General features: G+C 41.3%; 1 protein-coding gene across 2 annotated transcripts in view; it reads right to left on the minus strand.

Annotated features, from left to right (window-relative positions):
- SVEP1 (sushi, von Willebrand factor type A, EGF and pentraxin domain containing 1) overlaps nucleotides 1-23,745 on the minus strand; it is an 881,565-nt gene that overhangs the window by 215,772 nt on the left and 642,048 nt on the right. For both annotated transcript variants that reach the window (XM_069240886.1, XM_069240895.1), the window contains 2 exons: nucleotides 16,277-16,450; nucleotides 4,409-4,531 (listed from right to left, as the gene is read on the minus strand). In XM_069240886.1, coding sequence (XP_069096987.1) covers nucleotides 4,409-4,531; nucleotides 16,277-16,450 — 297 coding nt within the window. The remainder of the gene's footprint in view (nucleotides 1-4,408; nucleotides 4,532-16,276; nucleotides 16,451-23,745) is intronic.

Consider the following 23,745-nt stretch of genomic DNA (forward strand, 5'->3'; position numbering starts at 1 on the left):
GAAAATTCATATTGCTGGTTCCCTACATTGTTCTTTTGTCATTTCGGTGTCATTTTCAAGATAAAAATATTTCCTATTTTTATAAATTGGTGATGGATTTTTATTGTGTGTTTTGTTTTTCTTACTGTTTTGTTGATATTAAATGCTTTACACCCTTGTCTCCTAAGTTAAGCTTAACTGCTTGGCGCCCAAGCTACCAAGGGTTGCACAAGGATTAATTTACTGAGACCTTGACTGCACCTAGTGTGAGACTGTGACCTATTATTAAGTGTAGGTATCTACTTGCCCTTACTAATAATCCACTTTCCAACATCTTCTTTACACTTCAAACAGATGCTCTCAAATTCTGTGATAGATCACAAGGAATGGCCCTGCACACAAATTAGGAAAGAGATGGGGCTGATAAAGGAATCATAAAGAATGAGGCTGGGAGCCGGGAATTAATCCTTTGATGCATATTTCACTGTGACTGACATCCAGGTGTGACCTCTAGTCACTCCCATGGCCTGTGTGTTGAGACTATTACTTTCTGAGACTCTCTAGCTGTGACAGACAGCCTTTCAAGAGGAAAGAAGAGAGAAAAACATGTGTGCTTCAAAAAAGGCAGAACCTCAACATAAAACTTCAAATACTCAGACCCTAAATCACATTTGGCATCTGTAAATGAACCATAAGATGGGGAGGTTGATATCCAACATTGTCATGAGCCAAGCAACATGACGAACTGTGTAAAATAGGGAAGCAATGCAAGACTTCTACCTGTGACCACGAGTAGGGACAAACGCTTACTATTCTCCATGTTGGGCAAGGGGACATCACCCAGGGAAACCAAGACCACCTGCCCTGGTTCCTGGAGCCTCAGAACCAGCCTGTTTGCCAAGACTAGTGTGCCCTGTGAGGAAAAGGAGTGTGCTAGAGGGAGCAAGGTCCATTGGGGAGCCCTACTGAGAAAACACCCTGTGCAAGCTATGAGGATACGGCTGTGCACTGGTCCAGTTGTTGCCTATGTGCAGGAGTGATTCTGTGACCCCCATATGAAAGGAGAGTGCCACTGTGAACTAAACCATGGAGGGAGCGCCAAGCTTGTGCCGTCTCGTTAAGGTGACCCCATATGCCAGAGGCCACCGATGAAGTGACTATGCAAACTATCATGCCATGACTTATGTGTGCCTTAGCAGTTATCCTGAGGGGCCACTGTGGTGTGGTTGATTCACTCAAGGAGTATGCACTTTGCCTGCAAGTACTGCAACAACCCCATATGGCAGAAAGGGCTGCTGGTACTGTGTTTGTCAAACTTTGGGCTGTTGCCCAAGGAGAATAAGAGCTGTGTCTGGCGGGTCAAGCCTGCACATGAGCTCTGCCCATGGCCAACCCCAAAGACTTTGGGAGCATGCCAAGGAGGATGTCGACTCCTCGCTGGCTCTGCCCATGACCAAAGACTTTGGGAGCTTGCCAAGGAGGACGTTGACTCCTCGCTGGACTCCGATCTCTGAGGAAGTGCTTTGAGCACAATCCTGGTCCAACAAGACTACAGTCCATGAGATATGCCTATGTCATGGCACACACGTGTGATCTGTGCCTCCCCCCATGTGGGGAAAACAGACTTACTGTGCTTACAAATGCTGGTGGCATCTCCAATCACTGAGTAAAGCCAGCAGCACAACTCAGGAGAGAGCCTGCGCCTGCAAGGTGCTGCCATGTATACAACAAGCAGCTCAAATTCTCAAGTAGTCGATGCACCCACTGAGACGCTGAACGCGTCTGTGCTGCAGTAGAGGGTAGGACTTGAATCAGCCAAATTGGATCCAGCTGGACACATTGCTGAAGGTGCTGTGGCTCCATAGACACCTTTGACTATCTCCTAAGAGTCAAAAAGTAATTATTGAGTAAGGCCTTCTGGTGAGCATTGCCTGGATGCTGCCACCAGTGAATGGGGAATAACTCCGACCACATTGGAAGGACGAGGGTGGGGCAGGGTTTAGCCAGAGATATATTAGAGCCTCGACCTCGACCTAAAGGGTAATGTTGTTATTTCTTTGAATGCATAGAGTTAGAAATAAAATCGTTATTTTTCATACAAAAATAAGTATTCGACTGGACATTGATTTATTGACATTGCTGAGTGCACTTGAGTTATGAGTTTTATTCGCTAATCAGTATCTACACTGTCCATCCACCCGAGGGGAGTTCTTGATTGCTCATCCACAGCTACCACTGAGAGCCAAGGGCAGAAGGGGTACTTTGCCGAGTTGTTCAGGATCCATTTTAGGATGGGGCCTGGAACATCAAGAATAAAAGGCCTCAAACACCAGGATTGGGACTAGTAACCTCTACGTGCCCTTTGGCCATCTGAAAGGGGGTCAGACAGTAATATCACAGCATACAAGACAATATTTCCTTAGAAAAAATAATTCACAAGCAATTCATGGTTGAGTTCATGCAAAAAAACAGTGCCCAGGACAAACAAATATTCACAAACGTATTCCTTTAGTTACTAAATTCCCCAAAAGGAAGTGGCTGGATACATTAGATTCTGAATGGTGCAGTGAGCAAGGACTAAGGGACAGATGTACATAGCTTTTTTCTTGTCACAAACAGACTAATTTGCAGAATAGGGCTGTTTGCAACAAGAAAAAAGCATTTCTCTATATACAAACCCTATTTAGCGATTCGGTAATCTATTTACCGAATCACAAAATAGATATGTGAGTGACTATTTGGAAGGAGCGTGCCCAGGGCGTCCCTTCCAAATAGCAAGCCGCAGGGGGGTGTATGATTGTTTTGTGACTACAATTGCAGTCGCAAAACAATCACAGTTGCTACCAATTTCAAATTGGTGGTAACCGATTCGCAAACGGGAAGGTGTCCCCACGGGACCCCTTTCCCCTTGTGAATGGATGCAAACATATTTTTCAAGAGCAGGCAGTGGTCCCAAAGACCACTGCCTACCCTGAAAAAATGAAACTGAAATGTTTAATTTTTCTTTTATGAAATGCATCCTGTTTTCATTTGAGGAAAATGGGCTGCATTTGAAAAAAAACCTGCCTTATTTAGAAAGTAGTCACAGGCATGTTGGTCTGCTGCCCCCTGCAGGCCACCATCCCTGTGAGTGCAGCCATTCCCAATGGGGTCGCACATTTCGACCTACCTCATGAATATTGATGGGGTAGGTCATTTGCAAACCATTTGTTGTACCTTTGGTTTAGCGACTCGCAAGTTGCGACTTGCAAATGAGTGGCAAATTGGGAGTCGCAAAAATCACAGTTGTACATCTGGCCTATTATTTGAACTGAAAATGTGGACAAATATATACAATTATCACACAGTATCATAATTGTAATGTATAAACACAGTGGTGTCCAATCTGTTCTTTAAACACAATGTGTTGCAATTAAAAGATTAGCTGAAAGTGACCAAAAAATACATAAACTCAAGAATTAATCTGGAGCACTGTTGAGTAATTTACAGGCACAGTCTTGCACAGAGTAACGGCAGGAACAAAACCTGCTAATCCTGCTCCCTCCTTTTATTTTATGCAACTTTGACATTTTTCCGGGCTAGAACACTAAACATTATGCATGGTGCAAACAACTTTTAATTCCATATTATAAAAGCAAATTTAAGGAAGTGTGTCGAGGATACTTGTGCAAATTTGTTCTATGCCATCTAGCTGTGGTGGTGATGTTTTGAGGTTTTTTATGTTGTTGTGAGTTTGTGCTGCATAAGTGTAGTGTGGTGTTTTTGTGTTGAACTGTGAGTAATATCTTACATTCATCATTTGGCTGTTTTGTTGTGCCATGTTATATTTTAAATGTTTTGTTAAATTTTTTTGTGTAGGTAATATGTTATCTTCTGTTGTTTACTTTAGAAGCATCAACAAATGCTGCTACAGTTCTAGTCAAATGCAGCACATGCCTTTAAAGATTCTTTAACAAGTAACCCATTACCATTATCTAAAGTAGTAAACTACTGCTACTTCAGCTATTCAGTTGCTTAATATATGAGTATACCCAAAACTGTGGCGGGAGCTGTCCTAAATTAACATGTCCAGTGCACACTTTTTTTCTGGTGATACCGCCTTCAGTGCTCTCTTTTTGTGATATAGATCAAAATGCTTCATGTTCCCACTGACCAGAAGACCTGTCACAGAGATAATCAATACTTTCATATAGTACCCCCAGACACACTCTTTTATATATATTTAATTTGGCATCAAACAGTTTAAGAAAACAGGCCATTCAAATATTGCCTTTCAAAAATGATGTTTTAAAACTCCTAGAATACAGGAAATGTTTTCAACTACAAACCGTGTAGATTCCTTGACTTTTCAACTAAACCTATCAACTTCTGTTAAAAAATGTAATAAACTGTCCACTTTGACATTTCTGCAATACAAATATGGCCTCACCTCTACACGTTTTGCCATCTCCTGTATATGGTGGGATACAAGAACATATATGGGATCCATTTGTATTGAGACAAGTGGAATGCAGCTTGTCACAGTCTGACCCCAGAGCGCATTCATCGACATCTGAAACAAAGAGCAAACAGGATAATCACAAAATCACTTTCATATAGATGGGTTTGGGGTATTACAGGTTATTGGAAATAGGCAACAAACACAGTTAATACATGTAGCAATAATCAATTATTTGACATTACATATGTGTGTGGGGGTTGTCCCTCCCTCATCTAGAGTTCACCCAGCCAAACCTTTGAACCCCTCTCAGAGCATTGTGCTCTGATTTTTGTGCATTAACACATAGGTAATGAGTCGTAAAACTGGACTTATCAAATGTTATTAATGCGTAGTGGAACTGGCTATACTATCATCCCAGCGATTCACACCAATGTAAGAAACTGGGTTATTAGTTGAGTGGACTGCAAACATAATAAGTCCACAGTTCCCTTAATGGGAACCAACAATCCATTGCAGCACTTGACATTCTCAGGTTTGCAATATAGAGCAGTCCAAGGCCCACTCAGGGGAGGTGGTGTGGGCAAGTAATTACCATTCACAGACACGCACTAATAACACTCAATAAATGATTGTCAAATCAGTACTATTTCTTTAGAAAAGGGGAAAGAACATTTACTGTATTCTATTGTATTGTAATAGTATTTATATAGCGCTTACTACCCCTGACAAAGTGGTGAAGCACTTTTCGGCAAGTAGCACGCTACTCCGGAACCCAAGAGGAATTAGTGGTGGATTAGTATAGGGAAATATGAGTACAGTTTTATTATTATGAGTTAATTTGAGCAGAGGATATGTGATTTTGTTAGTTGGACTGACTAGAGTAGAGGAGGGATAGGTAGAGGGAAGAATCAATAAGTGTAAATCAGGAGTTTATAGTACTAGGATGAGGCTAAGGATGAGTAAAGGAGATATGGAGGAGGGAAGAGTCTGTGGAAAGAGTTAGATAGATCATAGTAGTAGGAGGGGTTTTGGATGAGTCTAAGGTGAGATAACTGAGGGAGAATTTAGTAGGGTTGTTTGGGAGATCATGGTAGTAAACTGAGGTTTGGATAAGCTAGATGTGGAAGACAAGGGTTATTTTGGAGATGAAAGTAGTAGAACGGGTTTGGGATGAGTCTGAGTGGGGATGGAGAATAGATTGATAGAGACATGACATATGGTGAAGGGTAGCCAAAGTAAAGCTTACAAGACAGTCTTTATTTATTCCTTATTCAGTTCTTCCTTTTTTTACTTTAATTTATTTATTTATAATTTGAACTTTATTTATAGATTTGATTTTATTTATTTTTATTAAATTTTTCTCTAGAACAGTAGGGCTAGAGTGATACATAAATAGATATGTAAATACATAATAAGGGAATATATGTTTACAGAATATAATAATGGGTATAATAATATGAGAACAATAGTATTGCATAAACACAGACATTCAAGATTTGTAATATTTTAAGTTAATAAGTGTACTTTTCTAACATTTATTTCTTTCCTCAATTTTTGAATACAGAAATGCTTATGATAATAAAACATTTGATCAGTGTGATATAAAACTAGAGCAGGGATTCATAAGTATCTAATATAACAACTTATCTAGGGGCTATGCAATGACCTATGAACATGTTAAGCATAGAATAACATATATATATATATATATATATATATATATATATATATATATATATATATATATATATATATATATATATGTGTGTGTATATATACACACATACATAAACCCATGCATAAACACACATATATGCATATATGCATATATATATTCATACATGTATATAAATATAAATATATATATATATATATATATATATATATATATACATTCATATACATATTCAATTGTGAGTAAATATACATTTGTTAAACAGGTTTAAAGAGTATGTCTGTAATTTATTGTTGTGACATAGTAGCAATACATATTTCCTAAAGAACTATACAGATCTAGAATATACACAATAAGATTACAAATATTTCTGAACACAGGCATATGCAGTCCATTGCTGTTTGAATATGGTGGTTATGAAGGAAAGAGACAACTCTTGAGTAGTCTTCTGAAGACAAAATAGTTATAAGTGGATCTAATATTTAGGGGTAATGAAGTCCATAGTATGGCTGCTTGAACGGAGAAGGAAGTACCACCTATAGTCTTTTTCTTATATGGTGGTGTTCTAAGGCGGGGTGCCAATCTTGAGAGGAGGTTTCTTTGTTGAATGTATTTGGTTATTTTGTTTCTGATAAAAAAGCGGTCCTGTTCCATGTAGAGCTTTGTGGGTAATACAAAGCAGCTTGAAGTAGGATCTTCTGGCAACGAGTAACCAGTGTAGTGCTCTGGTTATATAACTGGCTATATAACTCACACACTACTAAACACTATGAAATAATTTACAAATGAGTCTATTGGTTTTGTAAAGGTTCAAGAGCAACAAACCACAATTGTAAACCATTACTGTGTACTTAAATGTAGTCCACAAAATAATGCTCCAGCATGAATGTACTTATTAATACTGATAAATAGCATATACTGTGAGCAGAATTCATTGCACCATTATAGGGAACTAGTCAAGCATTAGTAAAACCTTTGTTTGTGTATTCTTTTCACATTCTTTTCCATAAAATGTCGATCTCGAAAAATCCCTTTGAGTACATAAAATTGTGATGACATTGCATTATAACCATACATTTAGGCCCTAGTGGATGCTCCAATACATGTACTGTTTTTAATCACCTTCAGGCCTTTAAGGCCATAATGACTGTAAACTACTCATAGCCCTAGAGAGTGCAGCACTCCAAGCTGTAGGACAGAAGCTCCAGCCTTGGGAGTGCTTGAAAATGCAAGGAAAACACAGGGATGATGAATGTTTTGGAGTCCCTCCAACTTAGGGTGGGGACTCCTGAAATCCATTGCGGGGAAAGGCTGTGCCTTCCTGATGCCGTTGGTGGTGACCCTATCCTCTGTAGGCCACCACATAGGGAGAAAGTACCAAAAAATGTGGTCAAAATGATAAGGCACCAAAGGGCATTATGGGCCGCTCCTCCAGGAGCAGTGAATAATATAGTATTGGCTCTCCCCCCAGGCCAGGAGAGCGTGATGCCTTTTCCCTTTTATTGTTTTTATGTATTTGTTGTGGCCTCGTGCCACGTCTACTTTTTTCCTTAGATTTGAAGGCCTCATTACCATGGGGGCAGCCTCAGGAGCCCACCCCGGGCTGCCCATAGGCATCTCCCTGTGCAGACCGCACTCCCACGTGCAGTCCTTTCCTACCTGCCCACTCCAGCGGAACAGGGCTTATGGTGTGTTGCCGCCACCTACTCCCCCCAGACATGGCACAGGGATTGGGATGGGACTGCCACAACTTGGGGGAGTGCATCAGCCCTCCACTTTTCTTCCTCATTGCCTCGGGGACCAGGGATGGGGTCCTGGGCCCACTTTCCCCACTTGCGGGGAAAGTGTGATGGCTCTTCCAGTGCTTCCTGTTCTTTTCTTGGGGGCAGGCTCCGGGCCCTGGCCCACCCTGGAGGCAAAACATTATTATGGCGGCAGAGCCCCACATGCTTTGTTGCAGAAGAAAGGAAAAGTTGGTCAAAGGTCCCCAAACTTTAAAATGCCATACATTGGGCACCAATTTGGATGATCCTAAGCTAGTTTTACTCCTGGTGGTGAGCTCTAGCCTCCAGGGGCAGTTGCATGAACCCTTCTAGACACCAGGGGAAGTTTCATGCACCCCTCTCACCTCCAAAACGATGCAGTCCTTAAAGGGCTGGTTCTCAGGGTTCCCTGTGCCATCTCTCCTCCTGATCTTGGCTTCAGGGCAAAGAAAGGTCCAGTGCTTTCCCCAACTGGTCCACAGAGAGTGTAAGGGGGCCAGCCTCACTGGTCCCTGGGGAGACCCACTGGTCCTGGAGGTCAACTGCGTAGAGCCCTTAGTCCTGAGTGGGGGTCAGGGAGTTCCTCCTTCCAGTTCTCCCTGGCAGTCCCAGGATCCAGCAGCGAAGTGTAAAAAAATCCACAGGCAAGAAAGAGTCTCCCGCTTGTGCAAGAGTATTAAAGGGGAGAGGAAGGCTCCAGAAGTCAGGCAGCCCTAGCCAATCCTAGGGTGCTGCATCAACTCTCCAATCCTGTCCCAACCCTCAAGGACAGCATGCTGGGACAGTATAAAATGGTTCCAACAAGGAGTCCCTGGTCACGTAAGCTCCTGGAGGCTCAGCTCTACTCATTGCTGACATCATTGCCAGGTACCTACACAACTAGAATTTCAAGGAGAGTCACCCTTCTGGCTTAGCGCCAGTTGTCTAGGCACTCTGTTCATTGGGCATAGGCAGGCCCATCCCTGGTGCAGTGTGACAGCTGAGTGATTGATGCAGATCATATACCCTACCCCTTTCCTTCCCAGGAGCTGGGAGAAGCACTGTTAATTGCTCTCTTTGTGTGGGGCGGCCTTTGTTCCTGCTGTTGGAGGGAAATGTAATTAACTGGTCACAGCTTGGTGGCAAAAGGCCTAGGCTCTGAACCTGAGCTGAGTCAGGGAAATATAAAAATTCTGGATGACCACAAGGTGTACAGAAATCATTTTGGAGGTTACAAAATTGATCTCCCCGCACAGGTTACACTCCAATTCAGGACGTCAGTGGTCTCTGCAGGCCAAAGGGGAGCATAACTGTTCTCTCCCTCTGTGTGAAATAGGGTGTCAATATAGACAAAACAGTAAATCACATTGACTTTCCCTATCAGTGTGCACTAACCTTGTAAGGGCTATCCCAGGTAAGGTGAATAAATACCCCTGTACAGTCCCCATTGCGCAATTACCAGGCTATTCACGCCAGTAGTCTCCCATTCGCTGCCAGCACTGGTGTTCACATGTGTGTGCACACCTGTGCATGTGTAACCGGCCAACTACCCCTTAACCTTGCTGAATTGCAGTGGCCTTATTCTAAAAGATGGACACTGGCGGTACACAAGAACAGTCCATTTGCCAGGCTATTACAGTGGGTGAGACACTGGTATTGAGACTGACCCACAGTAAAAAGTCAAAAACCAGGTGGTTAAAAAGCAAAAGATCCAGGCGTACTGAACTGGTAGAACCCAATTGCAACAGCGAGTTAAATGGTCTTCTTCTCTACATTTAAATAACTGACTCACTTCACTCTTGTCAAATTTTGCTATGTGCTGGGGGCACACCCATTATACAGAATTTAGTCTAAAGTGTTTTAACTGCACCCAAAGTTGGGTGCATTATTTTAAGTATGTAGCCTCACTCTGTGGAATCTGGACCATGGACCTAATAAGTATGCCCCGCAAAGAGAACATTCAGACTGTTCAAAGTAAATTTGCCGTGCATCATGCTATAGAAGGCAGAAATTTATTGTTTGGTAACATGCATCAAATTTAACCTGGCAAATCATAAATCTCCCTCCACGTAATTTAGTCTTATGCTAATCCATGACAGGCATATATTGTCAGAAACTATTTGGTATGGGCAAGCACAACTCTGATAAATGTTCCTGATGTGAAATATCTGCTCAAAATGGGAGCAATTATTCGTACTAATGTCTTCTAAGACATCTTTAAAACTCAGAGCCCAATTTTAAATGATGGTAAGAGGCCAGTTTCTCCACCAGAGTGACAGAGTAAATAACTCCATCACCCTGCCAGAGGTTTCGCCTGCCAGGCTTAGAAATGTCCACCAGCTCAACGCAGTTTTCTACCATTAGCAGGAACCACTATCATGGCAGTTCCTGTCAATGCATTATAAGTTTGACGGATGGCTCTGGTAATATGACGGAGCCATACAGCAAACTTACAATGTTTTCTTATTTTTAAAAAGAAAATCCCAAAGTGTGATTTTCTTTATTGAAAATAAATAAACACAATATCTCCCTTGCCATGGTAGTTTCCTCCCATGGCAAGTGAGGCACTGGGCACTTTTCAATGCTCCTTACCGCCAGGTTTTTCCTGGTGGTGACAGACATTGAAAATCAGTTGTATATTTGCCCATCTAAATCCGGCGACCCAAACCTCTGACGGGCCTTGCTCCCTTGGACCATCTGAAGGGTTTTACCACAGCAGATATGGAGTAGTCTTCACTGTGGTCTAACCTATGGTCCACCCAATTCTTAATAGGAGAGGTGGCCCATAATGTTGACAGGGAGGAAACTCCATCACAGTTGCAATGGAATTCCCTCTCTGACAATATTTAAATTAGACCCTCCATTAGTTCTAAATTGGAACAAAATTTCCAAGTTAGAAATTTACATCTGATCTAAATTTCACATCACATTTTCAAAAATCCACTATAGTTTGTAAATAGCATTTTGGGGTATTAGAGATCACATTTTACTAATACATTAGAGGCATAGAAGTTAGCATCTGGTGATTTATAAAAATTCATTTAAAAGCCTAACAGAAATGTAAAAATGTGCACATTTGAAATATGGCAGACATTGTGACCTCCATTTGTTTTCGACATTATGTTTTGCCATGAAAGATGTTGTACATTTATATATAAGTAAACTACTGACCTGAATTATTATTGAAAGTATTATTTTTAGAAATACAGTAGAGATGAAGAATATATTTAAAGTATTAAGCAAACCTGAATTAATCATACTTATTATGATTTAAATGAATTTATTAACATGAGCTACATGTGTGCAGAACAATAAATGCATGTTTCAACTATTCCAATGTAATACATAAATAATGATTGCAATTAAATAATTTGCTTTGCAGATTTAATTCAAATCGTAAGGTGCACAATAGAATTCATATGTATTAATTTCATCAATATGTATTTAGTCTTTCTTAGCTAAACTAGGCCTGAAGATTCATTTTGCAGCAGTAGAAGAAAAGTGCTAATTAATTTTGTTCCCTTTGACCTGAATGAATTCCTAGGCTGCTGATGTACTGGTGAATGTTCTATTGTATTAAAGACAGAGAACATGTTTTAACTAATAGCAAATGAAACAGTATTTGTTCTAGCTGTTGAACAAGCAGAAATCATTATTAAAATTCACATGAAAACTGTTGGAATTAGCCTGTGCACCCTGGAAAATATATGCAAAGTTTCAATTGATAAACTAGTGTTATATTTTGGTGGAACTGTATGAATTCATCAACAAGACCACACGCTCCCTGAGAATATCTGGAATAGTTACAAACGTGATGTCATCAATGGTTTTCCATTGGATATTGATTAATTTGCGCAAGATGAGCCCATATGGAGGACCAAGCAGAAATGGAGGACCAAGCAGAAACTTGTGGAAATTTGTAGTTAGGGAGAGACTTTTGAAAATGGGAAGTCTTCTTCCTTGAGTGTTTATACTGTCACCTTCTGTTCCTCTTCAAGTCTTCTACAATTCTAGCCTTTCATGTTATGAGTTTCTCTTTAGTCCTTTATGTCTCATTTATGTATGCTGCTCAGTACTAATATGCCCAATAAATTCTGAACTGCTGACCTGCCCTATGTGCAGCTCGTGTTCTGCACTGCCCCTGATGCTGCTGTCTACTGATGCTGAGAAGCTGTAAGCACTCTGGATCAACAAATCTTTCCTTTCTGCTGTCCCATAGGAGAGGTATATAATCCATAATGTGGTTTCTTGTTTTCTTTTCAGCTTGGATGATTACACCAGTGTATTTTTATAGTGGGTTACCCTAGTTAGCTTTCCAAATTATTTTTAGTTTTTCTTTTATTTTGCCCACATATGTTAGTCCGTCCCCACACATGCAAGTCTAAATTTATATTAGGGATAAGGATGGCCCACCCCTGAAAACTTGTAACTGTAATTAATTGAATTGTCATGATTCACTGATGCTGCCATCATCTACTTTGAATTCTGATTTTGATGTGAATATTATAGTTCTGTTAATTTGTTTTATCCTCTTGAAATGTTTAACAGTATTACTGTTTGATAGGCTTAAACTCTTTATGTGTTTTGGTCAGCCTATGGTTTTCATGTATGTTTATAACTTAGTTTTGCACACCATTTACATTACATTGGCTTTGTGGTTGTAATAAAGCATTGAAACTTGGTTCAGTTTGAAGCCTTATTTTTGTGGTCAAATTGGTCATGGTGTTTAACATTGTTTGTGTTTTTTATGTCATTGGTTTATGTTAAATAAATCTGATTACCACACTCCTCACTGAGACCAAAGATTCAGTCGACCGCTAGTGTAGGTGGAACACGTTGTGGCATCTCACCAGGGTGTGTGTGGTTTCTGAAACCTGACGCCGGAAGAAGAGCTCCGCATGCACTCCAGAAGGGGATTAAAACATGTGCTTTTTGTCAATTTAGTACATCAAAACTGTGGTGTAAAGCAGCATGCAAAATGGATGACAGGAAAAGGTCATCAACAATGAAGTGAAGTACTTTAATCTTTTGTTTCTGCTCGAAAGGAAGACTTTACATAACTTGAAGGGTAGAATTACAAGTAAAGAAGAGGGAGCCCTTACAGGCACTAACTAACTTCAGACCCACTCCATCTTAACTGTTACCAGCTCTCCTGGCAGCATACATTTCACCACATTTCAATTTTATATATGACCTTTCATAATTCTATGGCATTTGAAAAAGCACAAAGAAATCACAGAGGCAGTAAAGTCATAGGCCTAAATATAGTAAGATACTAAACATCATTATGAAAAATATTATTAGAAAGAATGCAGAAAACAGGGAACTTGTTCTTACATGAAAAAAAACATTGGTCACCAAGTAGACATTTAAAACAATCAAGGGAAGATTAACACAGTCCTGGAAAAAGATGATGTACACCAATCTACCTATTTCATGCCAAACAATTAATGGGCTATTGGCTATCAGCTGTTGCTGGAATTATGTATTTTCCGAAGAGTAACAAATTAGTATAGTTTATAAAAAAATAAACCCCATTATGAGCTAAATGAGAGGTGATCCTAAACTTGGGCCTTTTTGTCCTACCCATCATCCTAAGAACCAAGAGCATCTGCAAATTCATAATGCCACATGGAAAACCCAGATAAAGGGCTGACAAGGACATCTCCAACATGGAACATATTTTGGCAGACAAACAAGTTACTTAACGTTGGTAACTCTCTTTCTTGAAGAGATTCTAACTGTGGATTCCCCACCTTTTGAATATTCCCAGGGAATCAGACTAGATCTGGAAACTTTTAAGCCGTACCTCTGCATGCCAGTCGGTGGTGCTGTGATGTGGTGCACTGATGCCATTCTACTCTGAAAATAATATGCAGAGCCTATATAGTGTCACTCCTGCACACTGTATTAGTTGTTTCCAAAGCTGACCATGCCCCCAGGTGCAGAGCCTCATCAGCAAACTGGCTTTGACCAATGTGCCAATTTCTAAACTTGGGATCTTATTAATGTCTAGAGTGAAATTCACAGAACAGAAAGGATGGGAAGGTCAGTGAGTATGCAGTTATGCAGAGCCTTTACAAGAAAGATTGTTACTTAATACAAGTAACTTGTTCTTTTGATAGAAACTTCTAAGCGTGGCTTCCTCACCATTTGAATAGATAACAAAGCAGTAACTATTTGAGGGTGGGTCCCTGAGTGGACTCAAACCAAAGGTCCTGCAGGACCAAGAGGGTGAAATGCCCCTTTCGAGTAACCTGGCTACCCAAGCAGTAGTGTTTTGTAAATGTTTAGCGTGAAGCTCATGCCCAGGACAATGGCTCCGAGTGTCAACAAAGTAGTAGCAGCTTTAGCTCTGATGGAATGAGCTAACATCCCTTTCAGAGATTTTTTTTTAAATACATAGCATATCTCAATGCAAAACATGATCCAGAGGGAGTGCGTCCTTTTCTGCATGACACTGCATTTTTCACTCGGAGAACTCCATACAGATGTTTTGTACCAGGTGTTCTCTGGTATGATCAATGTAAAAATCTCAGTCCTCTTTTGTGGTTGACACATTGGATTCAGATTCTCTCCTCCTTAGAAATGTGAGGGTGAGTAAGGAAGGCCAGTAAGGTGTTATTTTGACGGACTTGGAATGGGGTCACAACTTTCGGCAAGAACGTGTCCATAGAACCAGTTTGTTCAGAGATAAAGGGGAGGTGTGGCAGGCTGACAGGTTGACTCAAAGAGCTTGAAGCTCATTTACACCCTATGCTGATGTTATGACAATGTGGAATACCAGTGTAGGATGAGCGGTAGCAACAAACAGCTGTGAATCGGCTCAAAGGGAGTACACATCAAATATGTGAGGACCAACTTAAGGTCCCACTATGGCATGACAAAGGAAGAGGGAGGAAACAGATGTTGGAGACCTTTCAAAAAACACATCACGACAGGTGATTTAAATAATGAGGGCTGCTCTAATAACCGTATAATGGTTGAAAGAGATGAAAGGTACCCTTTAACTTTGTCCAGAGCTGGGAAAGCGATAAAACTAACAACAAAATGCCAGATAATTTTGCCTGGAGGGGGTCTATCTGCCATGTGCCCCACCAAGTCACACATATGTCCCCACAACAGGTGTATACAGTCTTTGTCAAGGGACACCTGGCTGCAAAAATGACATCAACCACCTCTGGAAGATGGCTGAAGGTGGTAAGCTACCACCACTCAATCTCCAAGCATGAAGAGGGAAATTGCAAGGGTCCATTTACAGAACCTTTCTCTGTTTGCTGCAACAACAGATCCTTCCAAGGGCAGCCTGATTGAAGCTCTGTATACCATACTCTTTGTGACCAATCCAATTCAGTAGAAAGGCATACAGGAGTCCCATATTCCTCTTTAGGCAGAACGAGTCTCTAAGCAAAGACCAGGCCTCTGGTCTTCATCGAATACCAGAGGCCTCTCCCAGGTGGCCTCACCAACCCAAAAGTGATGCATCAGTTACTGTCATCAGCTATGAGTGGGGTAGGGAGAGGGGTCTGCTGCTGACCATGTTTCAGCCCAGTAACCAACTTTTGCAGTCTCCTCCAAAATTTGGAGATGGTTGGAGAGGCCCCCCTTGTTGTTGGGCCCACTGAGACTTCAGATCCCACAAAATCCACTTTTGCCACTTTGACCAGCAGGATGCAGGAGGCCATCAGTCCCAGCAGCAGCATCTGAGTCGACCTCCCTGATATCCAGGACAGAAGATAAAAAATTGGGATCATATTCTGAATGTCCTGTACTCTCCTTTGAAATATTAAGCAATGGTTTACCTATCGTTGTGTCTTCGAGATTTATCACGAGTGGGAAGTCACGTCCACTTTTAGAGCCCGTGTTTGCCTTTACTGCTTGACACAGGTGCATGAAATCTTGACTCCTGTCAAACTATTTAACGATTAAGAAGAGGACTAAATGGTAATTCTCAGATCAGAAAAAACCTTGGTGAAAAAATCAATAACAAACAGCTCTAAACGTGTGAATTCCATTTGATCAGAGGGTAACCTGTACTTTTCATTCCACTAATACCATGAATTTAATAAAATTCTGCAGATAAAATTACCATCAGGGGTGTAGCCTCAGGGTGGCGGGGTGCTTTGGGTGGTACACCACCCTTACAAATGTATTTTCTGATAAACAGTTGGTTACAGGTCCTTTCAGACAGGTATTGTGAGATGTCAGTCAGATTTCAGCAGGAATTTTTACATACACACTGACAAATACACAAACACTCACTCGCTGCTTTGAAAGTCCTCAAACGATTGGTTATTTTACAAAATACTGTTTTCACCATGCTTGTTGTACAATGTATGTACAGAATGATTGTCAGAAAATCTGAAGATCACCTCCCCCCCCAATCTTACTGACCAAGCTACGCCCGATGACCATGACATAAGTAATCTCTCATCTCACCAAGGCAGGAGGGGGAAATGCCATTCCAGCTTCCATTGTCAGTACAGAACATCCTGGAATCCCCCAGAAGGTAGTAACCAGTGTTGCACTGGTAAGTGACGGTGCTACCCGCAAAAAAGTCCTCGGCAGAGTAAAATCCGTTTTCCAAATCTGGGGGAACTCCGCAACTGATCCCTAAAGAGAGGAAGTGGAGAGACCTTAATTACCATATTCATAACACGACGGAACCTGCTGTTTCTCTGAAAATACAGTCAAATGTTTGAAATAGGAACAGGGTAAACATAATTTAGGAAGAGTGGACAAACAAATTGTTTGAAAATGCAAACCAGTGACTGCTATACCAAAACTTCAGTAATGTGTAAATTGATGAGAGTTCATTAAAAGGCTCCTGTCTGGGTCTCCAATCCCCATAACGCACGTTTCTATCAGATTTCTTTGACAATCACATATTTACACAGATTGTAAACTCAAATGTATAAATTGTGCACATGTTTAGAGAAATAAAACATGATACACAATACAGGGACATAGTGAATTGCTAGTAACTGGAAAATGTACAATTTCCTAACATTGTTAAGATAAATGAGATCTGAATAGTAGCCCTTTCCCAGAATAATAGAAGTGACTAAGGTAGATCTGGTGTCAGTCCTAAGGAAGACGGGTGGGGAGTTTGGCATTCCAAAAGTAATGACGTGGTAATTGACACAGCGAGTAGTGTGCACACCAATACAGCCATACGCGTGTGGGGTAAACCCTGGACAGGAATTTAGAAATCATTGCCTCATATTGCTGGTGCAAATGAAGTTGCCAAAGCAGTGACGTTTGGATATCTGAAAAAGAAAATGCACCTTTGTGCGAGATGCATGCACATGGGTGGTGCATTCTACAAATGTTCAATTATTTCATGCCTAAATGACTGTCAGGTGATCTGTACATCAGTTTAATTTTTGCGCAGCCACGGTCTAATTTTCTAAAAATAATATAGTTTCAAAAGTAAGAGAATGGTAAGTGATCTCTGTAGTGCAAACGCGTTTCCATTACTGTGGGCCAAGAACAGAACGGAGCCTCAAATTAATGGCTACTAGAGTAATCTCCATTTCGCAGAGTAAAACCTCAAGAAATAATTCTTATGAAAGTAGTGGAGAGCAGGAAATAAGCCAGGGTCGGAAGTAGGAGAACTATACATTTAAGGATGTAAGTGCTGATGTGCTTGTAAATTGTGTTAAATATTCAGGAAGGCACGAGGCCCTTCATTTTGAGTCAGAACACTATTTTAATTTTTGGAAAATTCTGCAGGTGTCAGTGTAATATCAAGGAGACAGAGCAAGCATTGACACTGTTTTGTTTTGAAGACACTGCCAAAGCCAATAGGACTGGCTTCTAACTGTAAATGTAAGGCAGGTCTATCTGCTTTCTAAACTACTTGATCATAACACAAACTCCCACACACTAATTGCTGTTTTTCTTACTCTGCACCTACCAAATGACACGGGATTTAAATTAATAGAAAAAACAAATGCACAGAAAACACTGAATGTGGAATCCATATGCCCTCGCAATTTTGAAAACTGCAAAAATTACATTTCTTAGGCTGGATGCGGTGGCTTCGAACGGTACTAGACCCTCGAGTCAGACCCAAGTCCTCGCTGCAGCAGGCTGCAGCATCTTAAGCCATTACTAAAGGTCTCTGCGTAAAATACTTGTCGTTGCAGTGGCAGGCCGCAGTATTTTCAGCTGGTCTTCAAGACGTATATAGCTGTTAAGCTTTCAATATGCTTATGTGTGACATTCGAGGTTTCCAGTGGCAATGCCTTTTGTGGCAATGCCTTTTGTGTGGCATTTTACATCACACAGAAGAAAACTGTCATTACTGTGTAGTGAGATAAATGTAACAATCAGCCCCTTTAGTGCAGCGTTACTGTCTGGACGTGGTAGTAAAATATCTGACACTCTTTAAGTGACTGTAACGAGGTTTGCCAGTAAACAGTTGTGACGTCAGAGCAGGACAGAAGTCACTTATCCTACTGTATGTATCGGTTAAGTGGAGAGGTTGGGAGTGGCCCTGGTTGCCTAGAACAACCTGGCCAGTATGTCCAGTGTGGCCCTGCAGGCTGGGAACATGAGTTACTTAGAAATGCTGCTGGGTGGCCTGCCTTTGTTTCCATTGCACATAGAGATAGAAGAGCTGTTGCACACAAAGTATAAAGTACAACACTGCTTTGGAATTATATTTATATTTAGGGATTGGCAGTATGTCATCTTGAGGATTTTGGAGGGGCCCGTGTAAGACGTATTTGGGGGCCCCTGTGAGGAACAAATTTGAATGTTATTTACCATTTCCTGCTAATTCGAACCTTTATGATTCCAAACAATTCTAAACTATCTGTTAAACTTTAACATAGTCACGGACAAACAGTTGAAATAGGCCTTTCCTGGGATCCCAAAAATAATTAGATTGACACTCTAGAGAGAGAGCTAAAGGTAGGCACAGACGGATAGACAGGATAGGATAGTATAGACAAAGGTAAAAAAAGGAAGAAAAGTCTCAACCAGAAGGCCCCCTGGAAGGCCGGGCCCTTAGCAATTGCCCACTTTGCCCATGCCTTAAAACGACTCTGTAGATTGGGTTTCTTACATGGATGTTGAAATGGTAAGCTGCGTTTCTCATATATCTCCTGTACTAAATTTGATCAGGGGCAACAGTCTATAGATTTCAATGAGTGTTGGTATGATTGTGATGACTAGGAATTGTAAGGTTAGAGCTCCAAGCCTGAATTAGAGTGGTTTGTGTGCCCACTGCACATAGTATTCATGACATTTAGGGTTGGCAGAAAACTCTGATGAGCTCTGTCAGAGAGCTCCTAAAAAATTGTACTCAGTATTAACAAATTAAGAAACATAAACTTTCTGGCATATAAAAAAGCACCCCTCAATTAATGCACTTCTATACCAAGCACTGACACAGGGACAAATCACTACTGCTCTACCCCCTCTGCCCAACTGAGTGGGATTCCTTCCTCACTCACATATGTTGCTAGGAGGCTGAGCCATAGGAGAAACTGCCTATCCGCGGGCAATAGCTGACATGTTTTTAAAATGTAAATTGGACAGCTGGCAGCGTCCATCTAGAAAGCCTTTGTTAGCATCTAGGAAAAGCATGAGATGCTGGGATATTGAATGCTTAATGAGAGAGACTGACACGCTTATTTAGTATCCAATATCCCTACAACTCCGACTCTTCCCTTTGGAGCACGAACCTTCTTCCCCACACGGGTGTTTCATGGCAGGAAACAAAAAGTAGGACAATTTATATTTTAGTGTTAACTAGAAAGCAACAATAATCATGATCATAATCAGAGTGTCTTGTGGGGCATTCTGTCCATAATGTGCATATTCATGTTCTTTACACTTCATAGTGGATGATGTTTACTTTCATAATTAGTCGTGTCAGTCACAAAAGATCTGTTAAGTATGAATTGAATACAGAGGCTATTGGAATGGCCACTGATCATATCACCATTACAAGACTAGTTGTCTCTGGTGATGTAATAGACACCCATTAGTTAGTACAAGTATTTAGGTTCTGTGCCCAAATACTGAATTCCTAGACCTGCTCCGTCCATGCCTGGTATGTTATAGCACATATGGGCTCTCACACTGATTTCGATAGCATCTCTGGTGATAGTGTGCAGACTTGCCACTTGCACGTTAGCATGGCAATCTCTGAATCATGCATCAGGATTCTGGGAAATGTATCCCAGAGGAATGTTGAGCCTCTAGCTGCAACATTTGACATTAAGGGCCTCATTAGGAGTTCAGCGGGTGATTTGCACCATCTGCCAAATTTTCGACAGGGAAGTTGCCGCCACACGGGCTACCTCCACTCCAGACCCATTTAGAGTTTCCCGCTGGGCTGGCGGGCGGAATCCAAAGTTTCTGTCCCGCAACCTAGTGGGAAACCGGTGGCAGCATTGTCTCTGGCTCTTATTTGAGCCGGAGACAATGCTGGTGCCGCAAGGTGCATCAGCACTTTCGCAATGTTCACTGTCTGCACAACAGAGAACATTGCGATGGTGCTGGGCAGGTAGACCCCCAAGAGCTACGGCAGTGCAGGGGCCCCCATTGGCCCCCTACACCTGTTCTCTGCCAGCCTTTTCATGACAGTAAAACCACCATGAAAAGGCTGGCAGAGAATGAGGTCACAATCAGCAGGCCGGCGCCGCATGCAGCACCGCTACGGCTGATTGTGATCTCTGCCACTGCCAGGCTGTTGGGATCATGGATCTCGGTGATGCTGGCAGTACCCTGGCAGACTAACCGACAGGGTCTTAATGTGGTGGTCGGACCGCCACGGCAGAGGCGGAACTGACCGTCACCTTAAGGCTGGCAGTCTTAAGACCGCCATCCTTGTAATGAGGGCCTTAATATTAGAGGTCATGAGAGCTAAAAACAAACTTACTCATGTAGAACTAAAAGAGAAGCCAGGCTCTCTGTCCCATTAAAAGTACCACACAACCGTTTCAGTGAGACAGCTCTGACCAATACTGCCCAGCAGGCTGTATCAGTGCTCTTTGCCCACTCTAATAAAGTTCCTTCCTTACATACATTGAATGCTAAAAACCCTTTTGGATGATGAATCTAAGTATTTGCTAATGTGATTCTCGAGGATTTAAAAAAGAGGGTCAAAGGCAAAAAATGAATTCCATGGTTCCGCAGCAGTTTCAGAAACAAATGCAGGCCACTAGACAACATTATAACCCTGAGCCTGCTAATACATAATACAAATTTGACAAAAACCCAAATGTCTGGCTTTAAAGACTAAACATTTGATTTCATCAACAGTGAACTATTTGGGCAAAGCTATTAAAGTGGGGTGTTCCAAGGAAAACGTTTAACGCAATCATAAATTGGTATTCCTCGAACTAAGTATAGGTTAAATTAGGACAAATGTGCAGTGTTGCAAAAAACATCCCAGCCTATAAAAGTTGTGTTCTCACTCCATTGCTCTTCAACTTCTATGTATCTGAAATCGAGGAAACCCTGACAAATCCAAGGGCTTGCCTATATAATCTAAACAGGCATCATACATTTACCATCCCATTTGCAGAAAGACGGTTCTTCTAAATTACACCAGAATCGGTTTGCAACACATGCTAAGGAAGCTATGTACCTACTGTGAGAACAACCAGTTGGAAATCAACTATGGGAAGGCAAATTATTTTTGATTCCGACAACTAAGAAACACATTTGTTGCCTGTAGCATGCCTCTTTTAAAAATCATCAAAGCTAAATACATAACAGCTATAACCTACAAGGTGGAAGGAAGCCTTTTTAGAAAAAAACGAATGCTTAAACACAGCGCAGAGCAAACTCTTTAGAGAGATTTTTAAACACCCACAATCATCACGTTGAGCGCAAAACCATTCGAAATTTTGACTAGTTCTAGTACATACTGGTTTGACATTTAAAAAAACATAGCAAAACACTTGCATAGGTATTTTGCATCGTTTCTCACGGCCTAATGTTGCAAGCCAATACACCATGGCACATAAAAATACCCACATTTTTAAACAAAATGAAAAGTCAGATGTCCATCAGATAAGGCTATCCCTAAAATGCCCTTTAAGAGTCTTTTAAAGAAATATATTTTGCCCTCCGGAGTGCAAGAGTTCTTGTGATCATGCTTTCTTGCCTCACGATAACTAAAGTAATCATTTATTCTACTTCAATGTGGGTTCCTTTCCCTAGGCCTTAAGAATAAGCGCCATATTTATGGCCAAGTCACGCAACGCAGCAAGTCATCTCCCTACACTGTGTGACAGCAAAAGGGCAGGAATGCATTGTTTTTTAAAGAATACAGTGAATTCATGCATTTGTCCCTGCACTGGTGTGTTTTGACTACCTAGTGCCAAAGCATGCACCCTTGCACCAGCAAGGGTGCCTGCATTGTAAGGATGATTGTTTTTGTGCCGGAAGGGGCACCTTCCGGCACAAAAACAATGCCCTCAGGCATGTTCCTCTTTCTATGAGTAAATAAAGATATTGCTACTCGTTATGCTTCACTTGGGAAGGCGTAGCATTTTGGCACATTCCCAGGTCTACCACTCTGGGTAAATCTGGGAATAAATCAAACTCGATAGGTGTTGCATCGGAACACCCATCGAATCCCTCTTTGGGACAGAGTAATGCAACACAGTGATTTGCCTTGCATTGCTTTGCTTCAGATTTATGAAGCCATTCAGGGACACACAAGGTGGCCTTATGTGGCTCTATGAATCACATTTTGGGGTTGCGTCGCAAATGCACCACATTGTGTGGTGCAAGAGCAACACAACTCCACTTTTGAATACGCCACTAAATTTCTACAACTATGCTTTGGTCGTTTTGATGCTGGGTAAATCAAACAGGACTGGAAACATGTAAGATTCCACCTTACCTGTATGTTTTGTAGCTACCACAGAGAAAGCCTGGTGCGCTTGGTTTGCTGCTGCCCAACATTTGCTTGGCAACTGGCAACGTTTCTACTTACAATCTTTAATACATTGGGACTGCAGGCAGTATTACATTGTTTTAAAACGACTGAAGTTTTTTTTAAATCACCAAATCGGTTAATTTTATAAATACAATCCAAATCAAGCTGGTGATCTTGTAATATGCTGCTATTGCACACTTATGTCACTTTCAACTCATTCATCATTGCACCTTAAGTGATAGTATTTTAAAATAGTTTTTTAGATTTCATGAAAATCTGTTGTTTTGCATTGAAATGGTTTTTATTAATCAGACAGTGACTTAATTTTCTTGAATGCTAAATTAGAGGGGCCGCGAAAGGAAGTTGGCCAGAGAACAAGGAAAAAGTGAGCGGGCATGTAATGACAGCCTGAAGACAGAAATGCAATGGAAGTGGGAAAGCAGACATGCACATAAAGCGGGGTTGAAAGAGACACGTAGCGAGAGAGGCGAGAGGGCAGGTACGTAATTGATAATGGGAGAATGAGGACAAGGAGCGTAAGGAGGCTGGGAGATCCTGCAGCGTGGGTGGAAGAACGCAGATGCTTCCTTGTATTTTGACTCTGCCAATGCTGCATTTCAAGAAGCATTGGCAAAGCCAAAGTATGAGAGAACCAATGTCAGACAGCAAGTAACACTAAGAGCAATGCGTGTAAAATATATATTTCCCATTAGCAAAATGATGTTGGATGATACCAATGGTGATGGACAACACTTCAAGGTTTGACTAAAACCAGTAGAACTACAGTAGCCAATGATTGAAAGGAGCTGTCCAAAAGCCTTTTGTTATACATGTATGAGCATGTGCATGATGTGACTTGTGTTGTGTGCGCTGCCTGATCATATGAGCTCTTGCCAGAGATGGAAAGCTGTCTGTAGGCAAGACCTCAAAAATGGATCATTTCCAATCAATCTAAATGCTGCCAACAATTTTGGAATACTGTGGACTTAGAAATGGA

Source organism: Pleurodeles waltl, chromosome 1_2, assembly GCF_031143425.1.
Source record: "Pleurodeles waltl isolate 20211129_DDA chromosome 1_2, aPleWal1.hap1.20221129, whole genome shotgun sequence".
Lineage (NCBI taxonomy): Eukaryota > Metazoa > Chordata > Amphibia > Caudata > Salamandridae > Pleurodeles > Pleurodeles waltl.